We start from the raw sequence: 18,474 nt of genomic DNA, 5'->3' as shown, positions 1-18,474 counted from the left end.
TGTGGATTGAATTTAGGGATAAGTTACCAAAGTTTGGTAATACTTAACACTGTCTTGTAGGACAATTGGCTGAATTTATATTTTAATGGAAATATACTTATTACAGAGACTACACTGTTAGTCTCGTGTACAACGGATAATCACCTTACATAGAGCGGCTTCAGTCATCTTCAGCTGACACTGAGTCTCTGACTGAACTACTATTAAATTAGTTTATACTTTTAACTGCAAAAAATGGTAACCTCTCTCCACAGAATTCTAACTTCTCTCCACAGAGTGGATTATCATCTTGACAGGTCACCATAACTCGTAAAACTGATTGTTAATTGACTAAAATATTGATATCCTTGGCTTGGACATTAACCTTGTACAGATCATTGCTGTCCAAACCATTTATCTGTCATTTAGATATTGTATTTAACTAATTTTAAGCATATCTGTTATTAGTAGGAGAGCTGTTAAACATTTTAGGTTAGGTATTTGAAGCTCTGTCAAAATTTGTGTAACACTTCTTTTTTTATGTGTGAATACAAAATCAAATACCTAGCTGAATTGTAGTGGGGGCCCTAGCAAACCCATGAATTTTAACTTTGCAAAATTTTATTTGCAAAAAAAATGCTTGAGGCATTTTGAATTTGTAATAATTTTAAATTTTGTATTTAAAGAAATAAGAAATAGAAAAGCCAGATTATTTAGTCTGGTTTAAAATTTTCCCAGGCTGTTTCAAAATTGTATTTCATAAACATTGAAAAAATATATAAATATAAATAAAATTGGTTTAAAAATTTCAATGAATGTAATGTTTTATAGTTTGCAGCGATTTTATTGTTTTCATTATAAATACTTAAATTTTAACTTGAATGTTTTTATTTTTGAAGGTAATGGATGTACCTTTAAAGAATATCTACATATTTGAAGCTCTGTCCTCTAACAGTATCAAACTAGAAACTGAAGATGATACCGCAGAGGAAACATTATGCTTGTTTTTACCACATCACCCGATTGAAGATGATATTACATCTGATTGTGTAAGTATAATTTGATTTATGTTTTTTGTTTATGTCATATAGGAAGTGTCATCACATCATTAAACTTAACATTAAAATGTTGATTTTATGTTTTAGGATAGTGATTCTTTCCAAGTGAAAGAGGAGCCACTTGGTAATGGTTGTGATAATTATAATGAAGTAACTGATCCTCTTGCGTTTGAAGGGATCAAGTTAATTAAATCTGAAGATCATGCAATTAAAAATGAAGTGGTAAGTTTTATTGTGCATTTATTTTATATTGAAAGTAACGTATGAAGTTTATACTAGCCATCTCAGAGTGTATTCATCGGAGTATTATAGGAATGAAAGTTTATGAATGCACTTAATGTCGATTCTTTAATTTGACTTCATTGCATTTTCTATCATGTTTTGATTCTTTCTTTAGTAATTATTGAATTTAAAAGTTTAACTTACACGTACTGGGAGCATTACAGTTCTGATGCTTTACCACATTGGCCAAAACATTACGACTGTTTTTATTATGATAATGCGCGTGTACACATGTCTCGGATTGTAGATGCAAAACTCCATGAAAATGTATGCTTTGACAGTGGCAAGTTGAAGCATGTGCTGTATATACTTGATTTTACACCTATTGATTACTTACTCTTCCAAAACCTGAAAAATGGCTCGCTAGACAAAGATTCATTTTAAATGATACAAAAGGTGGGATAACTGCTTACTTCATGGAGTTGGACAAATCACATCATACTGAAAATATTAAAAAGTTGGAAATTCTATGTAAATTATCAAATTGTAAGGGAACTTAGTTGAAAGATTAAAAAAAATTTTTTGAAATCTTCAGTTTTGTTTGTCAGGCCAAGAACTTTCTGAACAACCCCTATATTTGTTTTTAATTGACTTATAAAATTATTATTTATTAATTAGTATTTATTATCTGGTATGTATTTATAAGATTTAAGATTCGAATTTAAAATATTAGGTAACATTATCTCTAAAGGCAAATGATGTAATGATAAAAATTTCACTATAAGAAATATTAACATTGACGTCAGTAAGATTAGAAAAAAACTATATCAAGAAAATTAACGCAACAGTTTAGCATATTATATGATTGTCAAAAATTACAATATATAGAATAATCTGTAAGGTGAGAATAGTAGCATTTTTAACATTTAAATTGCATGATAACATTTAACAAAAGAAATGTATTTGATGTTTTCCCGTACAGAACCTGGTTTATTAAAGTCACCTAATATTAATAATAATTTAACTGTCGCTGCACTTTTAATGTGTGTGGTGAGTGAATTAGATACAATTTATTTTTGTCTTATAAATATACAAAACGTCATATTTACTTTGTAGAATCATTTTTTGTTTTTTATTATAGCAAGTAGATTTAGTGCAACTGAAAGAGGAATCATATGGTTGATGGTAATATTAAAAAAAGATCTTTTAGCAATTAAGAAGAACGACTTTGTTATATCAGAAAATTTGAAAGTGAAGCGGTAAGCGTGGTTGATTATGCATACAGTGGAACATCAGCTATCCAATTGGACCTTTGCAAGACCAAATATGTGTAATTTAAAAAAAGGTTTATCATATTATACTAGACATATTCTATTATTTAACAGGTAACTAAGTAAAAATAAAAAGAAAAGTTTTTCAGTAAAATTAAAAATAAATTTTGAACATACGTACAAAGTAACAAAAAATTTATATGGTAAAAAATAAACAATATTATGTTGGAAAAAGTACAATCTGTAGAAATTTGCTTTTATAATGAGTTTAACATAGGCCCATATCTATATACGTGTTTGATAAATGCAAATGAATTGAAGAAAAGTCTGTTAAAAAAACCAGTAAAATAAAGATTGATAAAAAAACTTCCAGTTGAAGCAAAGATGTATTTGAATAGTGTTAAAATTTTCAAGTAATAATGTTTTTTTTTTTTTTAAATTGCCGAGTCTGAATTTAAAAAGTCCAGTTAGTTTGACGTCTGGAAAATTGGGGCCCCTGCTATTTATCTTTTCATTACATATATATCATCCGTGTCTCATTTGGCCTTGTTGGTGTTGCTTTTTTGTTGTCTAATTAAACAAATTGCAACCTACACATTAAGAAAATAAAACCTGTATACATTTTTAACAACTAGTGTTATATTTCATCGATAGAAAATTTATATAAAAATTAATTAAAACAACTTTTTTCTTTTTTTTGGTCTATTTCTGTCTTAATTCTTGATTTTTGTATCATTTTTAGCAATTAGACTTAGATTTTTAATGGTATTTGTTACCAAAAACATCTATTTTAAATTGAATTTTATGATGTATGTAATGGTATTATTAAGTTGCAGATAGAATAAAAAAAAAGATTTAATATTAGTTAGTTTTCATATTTTGCAAGGTTTTTTCATTATCCTTTTTTTTAAAGGAATCTGAGAACTTGTTGAATGATGATCTTTCATCACAACCTAATCTTAATATGAGAACCAATGAACAAATAAATGATTTACGCACGATGAAGATAGAAGAAGAGATGTGGTTTTCTCCAGGTCATGTAAGTATTAATTACTGGATCATGTAATAAACATGATTTCTCTCTTGTTTATTTCATAAATATATGTATGTAATTTGTATATATGTATATTTTATTACTTTTACTGTTATAAAAAAAAATTGTTTTTATTTCTATTAGTTCTATTTAATTAATACTGACTTATACTATGTGTAAATGATAAATTATCAGTGTGTGAGAGTAAATTTTTGTTTGAAAATTTGGTGATAACTAAATATATGTATTATAATCTGTTGATACAATTCACATTTCAATAAGCTCCAGGTGATTTGATTTTAATTGTTCCGGTTGTAAAATTTGAATATTTTACCAGGTAAGCAATTTAAAATGGACCTGACACAGAGAGAAACACACAACGCCAGCGGAAACAGTCTGGTTTGTGTGGGTTCCACCTAGTTGGTTACTATTTGCTATGTTTCTGAAAATATTCAGAAGTTATTATACTAGGTTGTTTGTAAGGGTTTGGCATTTGTTTTTGGTTTCTATCTTTGGGTATTTTATTTCAAGTTTTTGGTTACGTAATTAGCCTAGGTAGGTTATCTAGGCTATCTGTTGGAGTGGGTGGGTTTATTCTCTTTGAACTACTCTATTGGCACAGGGACTGTCTATTAGTCAGTTTTTATTTATTGTTATTGGTTTTTGTTATGTTTAATAATTTGTGGTCTGTTAATTTTGAATTTGTTGAAATTTCATACATTTGTTTAATTTGAACAGCTGTCATATTGGCAACTGTTTGTGTTGATAGTTTTTATTTGTATTGTGTGTTTATTATTGTGCACCCACTTTGTTTAGCAAAAGATAATGACTGTTTGTATGTCTATTAGACTTTAATCTGAGATTTTACGTGAAAATTTTCTTACCTGAATTTTCATGTAGTCAATCCAACACGGGTTAAGTGGTGTGAATTTCTTGTACTTGTGGATTTACCCATTTAGTTCACTATATAGTGGATTGTTGATCGAGGGTATGTCTGACACAGTTGACATTAAGAAACAGGGTAAGCCCAAGTGGGTTAAACCTGGTGAGGTGTTGCAGCTTGCTGGCTCTTCCTCCTCTTCTGGGGAGGATAAGTCGCAAGTTGAGCCATCGACCTGGGCTGGAAAGGTTAAGGTTTTGGTTCAAGAATCAGGGAAAACCGTTAGAAAGGCTTTGCTCCCTTTCAGACTTCATGAACGAAACTGCCCAATGATGCCATCTTTTCTCATCATAACAGATACTGACTTTTGGTATGTCTCATTCATTTTTTATTCCTGTGTGGTGTTTTCACTATACCAAATTTGACAATTCTGTCTTTAACTATCCCAAATGTATGAAAAGTTGCCTCATCTCTAAATAAAATATCATTATAATTTGGATTGTTTTCAAAATGATGATTGCCTCTGCTACAAGCTGATATTGGCAACAAACGTTTGGTTTAATGTGATGTATTTGTAACTTGTACACTTGCAAATGGAGGAATTTGCAGTCCATACCTAGACCACCTAATAGACTTACCTAGACTGGCAGTGAACTCATTGCTTACTTGATTCACAGTCTCTTGTAATTAAAAAAACCTTTTGATTTCCAGTTTGTGAAACCAAGCTTCCAGTCTCTCTTGAAGTCATATGTTTGGAATATGATGTCTTGGATGTAGGAGAATTGATATTTAATTCAGTTTGTACAAGCCGTTGAACATGCATAACTAATTGAAACTACTAACCAAAGCATGTATCTTGACAGTTGCATTGGAGTCGGCTTGTCTGCATTTGTGTATTCTGCTGAATCTGAGAGTATACTGAACAAATCTTGGGGATATATCCTGTCGTTTGAGCTTATGTTGTAAGAGATTTCAAGAAGTGGTTTCCTAAATAGGGCCATTAGTTTTAGATACCTTCACCCCAGACATTGTGTATATAAAATGTGTGGGTTTGTAGATGTGATCAATATGAATATAGAAGTAATAAATATATTGACCTGTTATAAATTTGCTAAATAATTAGTTTTGTTGGTTTTCTTAGAACATGCATTTCATAATAAAGTTTCACTCAAGATTATAAACATACTATAAAATAAGTAAAGTTCCTTATTATACTAAAGTTAACTCTGATTAATTAATATTCAATACCATGTTGATTATGAATATATGTTTAAATTATTCAATTTTTTATACATATTTTGTGGTTTTTTGAAAGATAACACTTATTAATGTTATTGTAATTAAAATAATTTTTTATTAATTTATAATTATAATAAAAAATAACTTAATTTACAGGTTGCTATGGACAAAGGAACCATCAAGGGAAGTACGAAGAATTTTATTACTTATAAGAGCATAAATAATTCGTTAAATGATGGAATTATAAATGAAAACTCCATTGAATGTAATTGTGCATACGGTGATGTAACGATAGAAAATTTAATAGAGAATATAAGTAGTGAAAACAAGTTGTTCGAGCAAAAAGGAAAAGAATTGGTTTGTGAATATTGCAATGAAAGATTCAGATGTAACTGTTATTTAAAGAGACACATTAACATTCATACTAAACAGAAAAAAAATAGTAACTTTTGTCAAAAGTCATTTAATTTTGAAAATGTTTTAAAGAGACATCTTAATAATATTAATACAACAGAGGAAAATTATGTTTGTAACTTCTGTCAAAAGTCATTTAATAGTAAATCCCGTTTAGTGAGACATCTTAATATTCATAAAAAAGAGAAAAATTATATTTGTACCTTTTGTCAAAAGTCATTTAATAATAAAAGCGCTTTAAACAAACATATTAATATTCATACAAAAGAGAAAAATTATATTTCTAACTTTTGTCAGAAGTCTTTTAATACTAAATACAATTTAGTGAGACATCTTAATATTCATACAAAAGAGAAAAATTAATTTATAACTTCTGTCAGAAGATGTTTAATCATTTTTCTAATTTAAAGCTGCGTATTAATTTACATCCCAAAGGGAAAAATTATGTATGTAAATTTTCCCAAAGGTCTTTTAATTGCAGTTGTGATTTTAAAACACACATTAATTTCCACTTAAAGAAAAAAATTAATATTTGTAACATTTATCAAAAATCTTTTGATCAGATTTATATTTTGGAAAGACATCTTAACAATATCCTTATTAGAGAATCATTATGACCTTTTAAGAAAATTGATTAAGGAAAAAAGTAATAGCATTCTTTAATATGTGTATAATTTAAAACTAGTATGACAAAATTTTTCTAATGTTTATAATGTAACGTTACATTTTTCTCATTTTTGTATGTTACAACTTAAGGCAGGGAATTTCTATCTTGTTTGCCTCAAACGCAGATTTGTATATTACTGTAGTTTATAGTATATGATGAGTATGTTTATGAACATTTTAAGCCCTGAACCATGGCAGTCAGAAAATTTGGTGTAAAAAAGTTGTGTAAAGTTCTCAAGTGAGACTTTTGTCCAAATCACAAGTTTAAATGTGTTTTTGTTGAACATTTTTTTTTCAAGTTTATATTTAATTTTATATTAAATTTAATATTAACTTAATTTTTTTATATTAATTTAATATTTAATATTATATTTAATTTTATATTAACTTCATATCGTGTGTCTTACATTTGAGTAATGTTTTCAAATATTAAAACAAACAAGCTTGAACAAACAATAATATTCAGATTTAAATATTATTAAGAATATTTTTTTTTGGATATGAAAAGCTTTTGTTCATTAAGACTAAAAAGTAAAAAATAAAAATAAAAAATTACAATAATATATTTGATTACATCTAAAAAATTATTTTTTAAAAAAGCTTTTATTTAACTAATATTTATATTAACATTAATAAAAAAAGGCAAACAAATTAGACAACCCTCTAAAAAGTAAAAAATAAGAATTAAATCAAATTGAGAATATTAAACAAAAAAATATAATATATTAACAAATATAAAAATGCACTGAAAAGTAAAAAATGATTATATAAATGTCTAATAAATAACCAATAAATAAATGTAATAATTATTAAATTTTAAAATTAAAAGTAATGAAAATATTTAGTTAAAATAAAAGCATGGCACAGTTTTTATAACAATCTTTTTGAATAAGTATTTATAGACTTTAAAATATATTTTTTGTTTAACGAGGTTGTTTAGTATATGTATATACTTTATTTATCTGTAATAGAATTATTATGAATTTATTTGTGGAAATTTAGACATATTTTTAAAAGTATATGCTGTCGGAAAATGTAAAAAATGTTTTATTTTTTTTTACCCGACAAGTTTAAAACCTCCCAAAAAAATTAAGAATCTTTAAAATAAAAAAATCCTCTGTTGCCACTGTTAGTATTCTTATACATTCCTTTAACAAATTTTTTGTTATATATTTTAAGGGATTTTTATTTAGGATTTTTTTTTGACTGCTGAATTAATTCATTTAAATCTGTGATAATTTATTTTTAGAGATTTTGATTTTTTTTTAATATTCGTCAAACGTTTGTATTTTTTTAGGAAATATATAATCCTTTTTTTCTGCAATTACTTTAATGTTTCTATTTGAATTTTTGTTACTTCAAAATTGTCTGCAATTATTGCCTGATCTTCCATAAAGGCAAAACAATTTCTTCCTAGGTTGTCCTTTTTGTAACCCAATTTTTTTTCTACCGCATTAAGTTTCATTGTTTTCCTCCATTCTTTGATGTCTATCTAGAACACAATTAAAAGGGATCTGACACAATGGTCTCATTAACGTATATTTTACCATGCTTAAATTATTTATTGGTAATTTTTAAATTCTTTTTGTGATAATTCAAAATAAATTAATCTTTAGAAAAGGCAATGGAAATTATTTGTTCGGTTAAGAAGGTTATAATTTATGCAGCTTATTATTAATTTTACACATACTATTTGTTCTGCACAAGATCTTCCATTTGTAAACCACCCTCTGATGTATTCTTCAAATTGTTTATTGATGTGCCCTTCTATTCTCAACAACTTTTGTAAGATTTTATAGGTTACTGAAAGTAAAATAGAAAAACTTCCATTTTGTCTCTTTTTTGTGAAGAGGATGATGAATTAGGGCATTCTTGTGGGATTTTTTCTCTTTTCAAAATGTTTTCTAATAATTTTTGTAATAGATCATATGATAATTTTAAAAACTGCAAAGTTATTGGGTCCTTACCCAAATGCTTTATTATTTTTTAGATATCTGATTATATATTCTTTATTTCTTGTTTATTCGGGGATTTGTGTTTTCTAGTTTAGTTACTGGTTGCAGACAATGCAGCTTTTCTCTGCGTTTTTGCAGTTTGAATAATTTTTGTATATTTTACTATCACAAGTTTATATGACTTTAATTAAAAATATTTTTTCTTATATTTCATCTGTACTAATTTCTTAGAAAATAATTTTCTTTGTGAAATAGACTATTGTATTGTAATAAAAAGCTCAGTTTATATTAATTTCAGTTTTAGAAATATGTTTATAATATATAAATTGTGATCTTTATGTGATCACAGAAAACAGGATGCTTCTTTATTTTAAACATACATCATTCCTTTTCATAAAAACAAATAAATTGTGTTTTAATGTGATTGAATGGAAGTTTATTATTTATTTCAGACTAGTTGTGATGATTAAAACTAAATTAAAGTTATCCACTTTGTCCAACCTACATGGTGTGAGTGATACTAATGAGTGTTTATATGCATCTTTGGGGTTTAAAATCTTAGGTTGGTTTTGAATTGGTTGTTAGCACATTAAATAAATTGTTTTTACTTTCCGCTTTCTCTATTTATACAGAGGTACACATGAGTTATGTACAGAAATACAGTCGTATGCTGTTTACTATATTTTTCTGTATTATAACAATCAATAAAATATCAGTGAGATATTAGGAGCTATAATCTGTTATTAGGAGTTTTTAAATTCTTCTTAGCAGAATTTATATCTCATATGTATAGACAGATAGAATTGAGTAGTACATAGAAATGCATTTGGTTACTATTTATTTCATAAAAGAATTATGATGGATTAATGATTTGCTGTAAAATGATTGGTGTTCAGTATTTTCACAAATTACATTTAGCGAGCTGAAGGTTTGCCCTGTATTTGTCGACCAAACTGTTGGCTGGCTTAGGCAAGATGAATGAGTAGGGTTTACTGTACTATCTAACCGGATGACATAATCCAATTACTAACAACATGACACATTTGTATATAAAATGCAAATACAACAGTCTAGTACAATGCAGTGACTAGTACACTAGGCAAAGGAGTTGTGAGTAGAAAACTTTCAGCTCTTGTATTGTATTCTTATATAATGACTTTTTTTTCTACATTAATTTTGCTATTTTCCAAGTCTTCTCTCTCAACTTTTTGTTTTTCAAAATAGTCCACTAGTGTTTTCATTATTCTATATTTGTACTATTAATATGACAATAGAACATTTTATCTTCTTTCTTGAGTTTATCCGTACAATTTTATTGCATTTCTTCTGTCTTCAGTCATTTGACTGGTTTGATACAGCTCTCTAACATTCTGTATTTAGTGCCAGTCGTTTCATTTCAGTATATCATCCTCTACATCCTACATCCCTAGCAATTTGTTTTATATATTCCAAACATTGCCTGCCTGCACAATTATTCCCATCTACCTGTCCCTTTAATATCAAGCGACTATTCCAGGATGCCTTAATATATGTGGCCTATAAGAGTGTCTTCTTTAACTATATTTTTCCAAATGCTTCTTCATCAACTGCTGCAACACCTCTTCATTTATCACTTTCTCCACCCATAAGATTTTTAACATTCTCCTGTAGCACTACATTACTAAAGATTTTAATCCTTTCATGTCAGGTACTCTGATCGTTCAAGTTTCTTCCAAATATAAAGCTACGCTCCAATCATATGCTTTAAAAAATGTTTTTCTGACATTTAAATTAATTTTTGATGTAAGCAAATTATATTTCTGACTGAAAGTTCGTTTCCCTTGTGCTATTCGGCATTTTATATCGCTGTTACTTTGTCCATCTTTAGTAATTGTACTTCCCAAACTACAAAATTCTACCTCTATAATATTTTATATTCAGTGGTCCATCTACATTATTTCTATTGCATGTCATTACTTTTGGTTTGTTCTTGTTTATTTTCATACCGTAGTTCTTGTGTAAGACCTTCATCTATGTCATTCATTGTTTCTTCTAAATCTTATTTTTACTCTTTGCTAGAAATACTATTTCATCAGCAAATCATAGCATCTTTATATTTTCACCTTGCACTGTTTTTCCAAATCTAAATTGTTCTTTAACATCATTAACTGCTAGATGTTAAGTAAAGATTAAAAAGTAATGGGGATAGGGAACATTTTTGTTGGATTTCCTTTTTAATTGCAGCTTCCTTCTTATGTTCGATTATTACTGTTGCAGTTTGGTTGCTGTAAATGTTAGCAATTGTTCATCTATCTTTATACTTAACCCTAAATTTTTTAAAATGCTGAACATTTTATTCCAGTTTATCAAATGCCTTTTCTAAGTCTATAAATGGCATGTATGTCAGTTTGTTTTTCTTTAATCTTCCTTCTATTATTAATCTGAGCACTGAAATTGCTTCCTTCTTCTCTTTACCTTTCCTGAAACCAAATGGTCTTCTAACATTTCTTCCACCCTCCTCTCAAGTCTTCTGTACAGAATTCTAATTAAGATTTTTTATATATGAGTAGTTAAGCTAATTGTTTTGTATTCTTCACATTTGTCTGCTCCTGCTTTGTGTGGTATCATGACAATAACACTCTTTCTGAAGTCTGACAGAATTTCCTGTTTTTCATAAATATTACACATCAGTTTGTATAATCTATCTATCGCTTCGTCATCTGCACTGTGCAGTAATTCTGCAGGTATCCTTTCTGCTACTCACATCTTTCAATGTTCTATTATATTCAGATCTCGCTATTATATAACACTAGTTTCATTTCCTCCATATAACTCTTCAATATATTCTGCCCACCTGTCGACCTTTTCTTTTGTACTATAAATCAGTGTACCATCTTTATTTAACACATTATTAGATTTTAATTTATCTACCAACTTCTACTTAACTTCCTATATTCTGTGTCTATCTTACCGATGATCATTTCTCTTTCCGCTCCATAAGACTTCTCTTTAATCTGTAATTCTGTTTGTACAAAATGAATGTATCAAAGACAATTTATTATTAAATTCACACGCAGCAAGTTTTTTAATAAGTAATTTGATATTAACTACATCAAATGCACAACGAAAACAACAACAGTATCTTCCATATATACGTACAAGTTTGTTCGTGTAGATTTACATTCCAAAAAACCATGTTGTTCAGATTTATGCAAAGTGTAATTTTCATACAAATTAACCTAAGATCTTTGCAAAAAATTTGTATTTGCTAAGAGCAATAATTATCAATATCTGAATGTCACCATTTTTAAATAATAGACATGTTTTGGCTTACGTTGTGAAATAAAACCTCAATTTTTGAACTTTTAACTATTTATTAATACCACACACGACATACTCTTAAACTTTTAATCACAGATTATGAGCTACACTGGTAGTAACAGAGGTCGTAGAAAGGCGTGTATCTCTCTTAACTCATAGCAGACTGTGTCAGTCGATGTGTGAAGACTAGTAACCAGCTGACTGACACAATCACTTCCTCCACTGCCTAACTGATTGGGAAAAACCTCAACAGGATATGTAACAAATTTTTGAAACGCTAGGAAAAAGAAGAGTATTTAAAGAACGATTGAAGAGCTTAGTAAAAAGCTGTACAAAAAAGGCAGAGCATTTCTTCACTAAAAGAAGATTAATATATTCTTGGCTTCTCAAAGCCGCATCATTAAGTCAAATGGCCTCTTCAACATCATTCTCAGTTAAAATAATGTGTAACTGCAGCGATCATTACAATTAAATGTAATTTCAGTTAAGGAAATTGTTAGTTTAGACACTCCCAAATTTTTTAGTTTAGAATAAGTTTTACAATGTCAGCGCCCTTATTAGCATACTCATTTCAAAAAACATACAAGATTGATAACATCTACGTTGTTATTTTTATTAGCAAATTTAAAAAAAATCTTTAGAATCATCAGATAAAGATTCCTCAACTTTAACAGTTTAATTTAATAATAAATCTTTATGACTAAGAGTATTGCTTACACTTTGTTCTTAAATAATTCTTAATAATAAGTAGATCTATGTGTTTTTTGAAGAATACGGAACTTTTTGTTGTTAGTAATAATAATTTTACTAGAGAACTGCTTCAAAAAATACATTTTTTTATAAGTAGTTTTGGTATATGACCTTTAACAATATTATTAAGTGGTCGCTATGAAAGATGGTACTTATGTTTAAACTGATGTATATTAGTTAAAAAAAAATTGCACAAAAAATGAAGGAATTGTTGAAAACAGCAATTATTTTTTCGCTAACTGGATTTGGACAATTTTAGTTAGTCATTTCTTTTGAAAATTACGGGTGTGAAAAGCGGAAAACAAAAAAAAATTTTGTATTTTTTTCTACTTTTGGAGGTATATTAAACGATTGTTTCTCAATAATTATAATTAAGATTTAGCCCAAAACTAGTATTATTTAAGCATGCAGAGTGTTTTTTGTGAGACAGCCTATCTTTAGTTTCAGTGAATATTTTATGGGAAAAAACACATCGTTGTAATTGTTGAAAAAATTTGAATAAGTATTTAATATTAAGCTTATAATTGAGATTGAAAAGGTATGAAAAGATCATTCAAAAAACACAGTTGCTACTAGAAGTTGATCGTGTATCCTGTTTGTTGATGTAATGACCAACAACAAGCAGGTATGGTTTAATATTGTCTTTCACACAGTTTTATCAGATTACTTTTTATACCTTGTCAATATTATAAATTATAATTTTTGTAAATATTATTATTATTATACTGTTGGTGTTATTTTCATTTATTTTTATTTTTACAACTATTTGCAATATTTCTATCAAAGACTGATCTCTGTAAAAAGAATAACAGATATTTTTTTAAATCACCGATTCTCAAACATTTTCACCTACCTATAATATTAGGCATATTGCTAATCAAAAATTTTCGAGCGCCCCCAAAAATGTTTAAACTTACCATTTGTTTAATAATTGCAGTAGTTGTTTTTAGATGCATTCTTAAAAACAACAATTGCAGTTATTTGATATTAAATGTGGCATTACCTGTTTCTGAGTTGAAACTTACATTTTAATTGAGAACATTTAAAACGCATAATTAATCATATTTAGAAATATTTTTATTAAAGTTGCGTTCAAAAAAATTACAATTTTATCTATATAGTTATTTAACAATAATAGTGTTAGCATATTCAATATAACAATTCAATAATTAAAACAAAGCTTCCAATTGAAGAATTTTTTGTACTAGTGTAGTAGGTATTTAAAAACATTAAAACAGTAACATACAACTCTGAATGAGTTCTTAAATGTAATATATTGTTTGTTTTGAAAAAGCCATTAGAGTTATAGTTTAGTTAAGTTATTAAAAGAAGTTATAATTTCAAAAAAATATAAGTTAAAAATTCTTGAGAAAATTGTTGATTTTTTGATCAAGTTATTTTAATTTGGCATCCTAATCTGGATGAAATTATAAAGTGAATCTGTCTAACATCTTTTATTTTGATGTTCCCGATAAATTTGGTAATTACAATCATTCGATTAGGGTGGTTCAATGTATGTATGTGTGAATCCTATTGTCAGTGCAAAAAATAAGTGAACTAATAAATAAAATGTGCACAGAAATGTGCAGAAAAGCCAAAGAGTGTTGGCTACAACAGATAGATTCAGTTTTGCTTCTGATAAGCTAGAGTAAATTTAAAAAGTTTATAAACATATGTTATTGCTATTTTATTTATTTTTTTTTTTGCAATCAGACCTAAGGGACCATCCATGCATAGTTCCGAGTTCTTTCTTATCCAGATTCTTTAATTTTTTCCCTAAACTTGTCTCTTCTTTCTTTAGTCCATTCCTTTGGTGTTTCCTTTTCTGTTTCTCTAGTAATGTAGATTTATCCACTAGTTTTCAGAAAGATTTCATCAAAAATTATTTCTTTGGAAGTATTTAATAATATTTTTTTGAACTAGCTTATTTGCTTTTCATTTTTAAAAAAAAGTTAAATACCTGTTTTATTAATTTAATTTCATTCATTCCATTCAAGTGACCATAAAATTTGAGTTCTTTTTCTAATTGTATGGCTTCAAAATTTTGGTAAATTTCTTCCGATTTGCTTAATTTATAAATATTATCTTTGAGTTTTAGTGGTAGAGTTTTCTTAAAATAATTTTTTCGACAATTACTAGTTTTTCCTAAGAAATTCTGTAGGCCTTCCATACTATATAACAGTAACAGTGGTAAAGCTATGGTTTTTTGTAGTGTCTATGTGTTTTTAATAAAAAAATTTTATTTTTGTTTAAGATGAAAGCCACTTTCATTTTTTGTGTTTTGGCTTTTATTTATTTATTTTTTTTTTCTAAAACATTAGGGGTAATTATTTTACTTAAATATTTAAATTCGACTCTCTTGATTGATTGTTATTCTGAAATTTTCATGGTTTGGATTCTACTTTTATTGTTGAATCCATTATACGAAATTGGTAGAAGTACTAAATCTGTAATTATAATTAGAAACATTAAAATAGAAAACTTTAGTTTTCTTCAGTTTCTCCCCCCCCCCACACACACACACACACACACACAATATTGATACCACGATGTATATTAACATAACATTTAAATTTAAAATTGACTACTCTCATTTAGACAAAATCACCGTTTAAAGCAAAAAATCCACTCTTTTAAATTAATTAATTTAAATTATAATTACAGGTACTTCTTTCACTACCCATTAGGCGCTTAAAGAACATAGGTGTAAAAAAATAAAGATGTTTAAAACAATGTACAGTAAGGCTTTGGAACAGTAATACTTTCTGTTAAAGTTTGCGTAGTTATATAATAATAGCTTTCACCCGTAGCTGTTACCACTTCATTTGTAAAAGGTTAGAAGACCGTATAAACAAAGAGATTAATGAAAAATACAGGTATTTACTGAAAAAAAGGTGAAAGAATGTTTTCCTAGTCGCACCACACATTACCTGTTCAATAGCATTTTGCAAAATTATAATCAGGTGAAGATAGCCAATAAGTTGAAATTATCCAGATCACTCTGCATTATAGTTTGCAACCTATCAAGATTCTTATGAATATACTAGAGTAGTATCATCTGCAAAAGATGTAGCTTTGCCATAAAATTTATCTTTATTTATTTTTTTGAAAGTAGGAAATTAATAAAAATTATAAATAAACTAGATACAAGAACCACGTTCATTAAAAATAGCAATTTTACCTTCAGCAGAAACAACATTTACGTATGTTTATTTAATAGTAGGCATAGAAGTACACTGGTTTTTTAATTCTCTACTGATTCTTTGTAGGTAATTCCCTTATATTTTTAAAATGTTTTTTAGCTGCCATAATCTACATATATATCTTTTTCTTAAACTTTCCGTCTTAGTTTTGTGGCTGTGAGAATTTTATGCCATATCCTATACAACCTGTCTCTGAGAAATGGTAATGCACAGTCCAACTTTATCCATGGTTTAAAATAAATAAATTGATCTATTTTTAAATAAATAACAGATTTTGATTGATTAATAAACCAGTCATTTGACTGGTTTGATGCAGTTCTCCAAGATTCCCTGTCTAGTGCTAGTCATTTCATTTCATTTCAGTATACACCCCCTACATCCTACATCCCTAACAATTTGTTTTACATATTTCAAACGTTGCCTGCACAATTTTTTTTGTTTTACCTGTCTCAAATATTAAAGCGACTATCCCAAGATGCCTTAACATGTGGCCTATAAGTTTGTCTCTTCTTTTAACTGTATTTTTCCAAATACTTCTTTCATCATCAATCTGCCTATTGACTTTTCTTTTTGTACTATAAATCGGTGTACCATCTTTGTTTAACACATTATTAGATTTTAATTTATGTACTCTAAAATTTTCCTTAACTTTCCTGTATGCTCCGGCTATTTTACCAATGATCATTTCTCTTTCCACTTCTGAACAGTTTTCTTTAATCCACTCTTCTTTCGCTAGTTTGCACTTCCTGTTTAAAGTATTTTTTAATTGTCGATAGTTCCATTTACTTTTTTCATCACTAGCATTCCTATATTTTCTATGTTCATCCATCAGCTGCAATATGTTGTTTGAAATCAGGTTTTCTACCAGTTCTCTTTGTTCTGCCTAAGTTCACTTTCGCTGATTTAAGAATTTCCTTTTTAACATTTTCCCATTCTTCTTCTACATTTTCTACCTTACCGTTTTTACTCAGACCTCTTTCGATGTCCTCCTCAAAAATCTTCTTTACCTCCTCTTCTGCAAGCTTCTCTAAATTCCACCAATTCATCTGACACTTTTCTTCAGGATTCTAAACCCAAATCTACATTTCATTAACACTAAATTATGGTTGCTATCAATGTTTGCTCCAGGGTAAGTTTTGCAGTCGACGAGTTGATTTCTAAATCTTTGCTTAACCATAATATAATCTGCCGGATACCGAGCAGTATAATGAGGCTTTTTCCATGTGTATATTTTTCTTTTATGATTTTTAAACTGGCTGTTGGCAATTACTAAATAATAGTTTGTGCAAAACTCTGTAAGTCGTTTCATTCCTTTTGCCCAGCCCGTATTCACCCACTATATTTCCTTCCTTGCCTTTTCCAATACTAGCATTCTAATCTCAAACTATTATTAAATTTTCATCCCCTTTTATGTGTTTAATTGCTTTGTCAATTTCTTCGTATACACTCTACCTCATCATCATCATCATTGGCGCTTGTAGGCATTAGATGTTAACAATCATTGTCGGTTTAGGTTTTTATTTTATCCTTATTACAATGATTCTATCGCTATGAATTTTTAAATACTCTACTCTCTTCCCTATTTTCTTGTTAATTACAAAAGCTACTTCTGCCTCACCATTATTTGAAGTTAAGTTAATTATTCTAAAATCACCTGACCAAAAGTCGTTTTCCTCTTTCCACTGAACCTCGCTAATTCCTCCTTCATCTACATTTATCCTATCCATTTCCTTCTTTAAATTTTCTAACCTACCGATCTTTTTTTAGATTTCTAACATTCCATGTTCCGACTCTTAGAGTGTTGAGTGTTATTTTTTAATTTTCTGGTGACCCCTCTCTTACCATTCCCCACCCGGAGATCCAAACCGGAGACTAGTTTACCTCCAGAGTATTTTACAAAGGAAGGTGTCTCCATCTTTGTTATATGAAAATGCAGCTGCAGTTTTCCATTGCTTTCAACTGCACAGTACTCAGAAGATTTAGTGATGTTGATATGGCCATTTGATTTGTCCTGACCTACATCCTTAACAACTATTGGAAGAGCTGCTGCCCTCTTTCAGGAATCATTCTTAGTCTGGCTCTCAACAAATACCTCTCCGATATGGTTGCACCTTTGGTCCAGCTACTCTGTATCACTGAGCACTCAAACCCCTTCACGATGGTGAGGGGGCATGAGACCTTGCCCATCGGCAAGGTCTCATGTTTCATAGAGGGAGCCCTAATATAACATCTAGAAACTTATTAAACTGAAAATCAGCATCATTGTTATCAAGAATTTCCCTGTGGTTTATGTAAAATTGATCACCCTCGATATTTTTTCAGTATTAACTAAGCAGTTATGTGTATTCATTCTAAGTATTTCTAGATGTTCACTATTACTATTTTATGCTTTCATTAATGTTTACACCAATATCTCTTATTAAAAAGATATGGCTTGTTGGAAACATAGGAAGGTCTTCAAGCTATAGACATCGAGAACTTAAAAAAAAACTCTGTTTTAACAG

The 18,474-nt window shown here is 28.5% G+C and overlaps 2 protein-coding genes across 10 annotated transcripts in view; both read left to right on the top strand.

The window, feature by feature from the left end:
• LOC142333660 (uncharacterized) overlaps nucleotides 1-18,474 on the top strand; it is a 240,648-nt gene that overhangs the window by 202,846 nt on the left and 19,328 nt on the right. The gene's annotated exons all lie outside the window — the stretch shown is intronic.
• The window catches only part of LOC142333659 (uncharacterized), a 30,081-nt gene that overhangs the window by 6,360 nt on the left and 5,247 nt on the right, over nucleotides 1-18,474 (top strand). Inside the window, exons 3-7 of one of the 8 annotated variants that reach the window (XR_012758649.1) lie at nucleotides 879-1,028; nucleotides 1,125-1,259; nucleotides 3,444-3,569; nucleotides 5,839-6,039; nucleotides 13,209-13,392. Coding sequence is in view for 7 of the 8 variants with exons in the window: in XM_075381047.1 (XP_075237162.1) it covers nucleotides 882-1,028; nucleotides 1,125-1,259; nucleotides 3,444-3,569; nucleotides 5,839-6,459 (1,029 nt within the window). In the remaining variant the exon portion in view is untranslated. Of the gene's footprint in view, nucleotides 1-878; nucleotides 1,029-1,124; nucleotides 1,260-2,438; nucleotides 2,645-3,443; nucleotides 3,570-5,838; nucleotides 6,475-13,208; nucleotides 13,494-18,474 lie in introns of those variants that run through there. The other 7 variants (XM_075381054.1, XM_075381053.1, XM_075381047.1 and 4 more) reach the window with 7 other exon arrangements.

The sequence above is a fragment of the Lycorma delicatula genome, chromosome 13 (genome assembly GCF_047948215.1).
Source record: "Lycorma delicatula isolate Av1 chromosome 13, ASM4794821v1, whole genome shotgun sequence".
Classification (NCBI taxonomy): Eukaryota; Metazoa; Arthropoda; class Insecta; order Hemiptera; family Fulgoridae; genus Lycorma; species Lycorma delicatula.
This window is presented reverse-complemented; position numbering and strand designations above follow the sequence as displayed.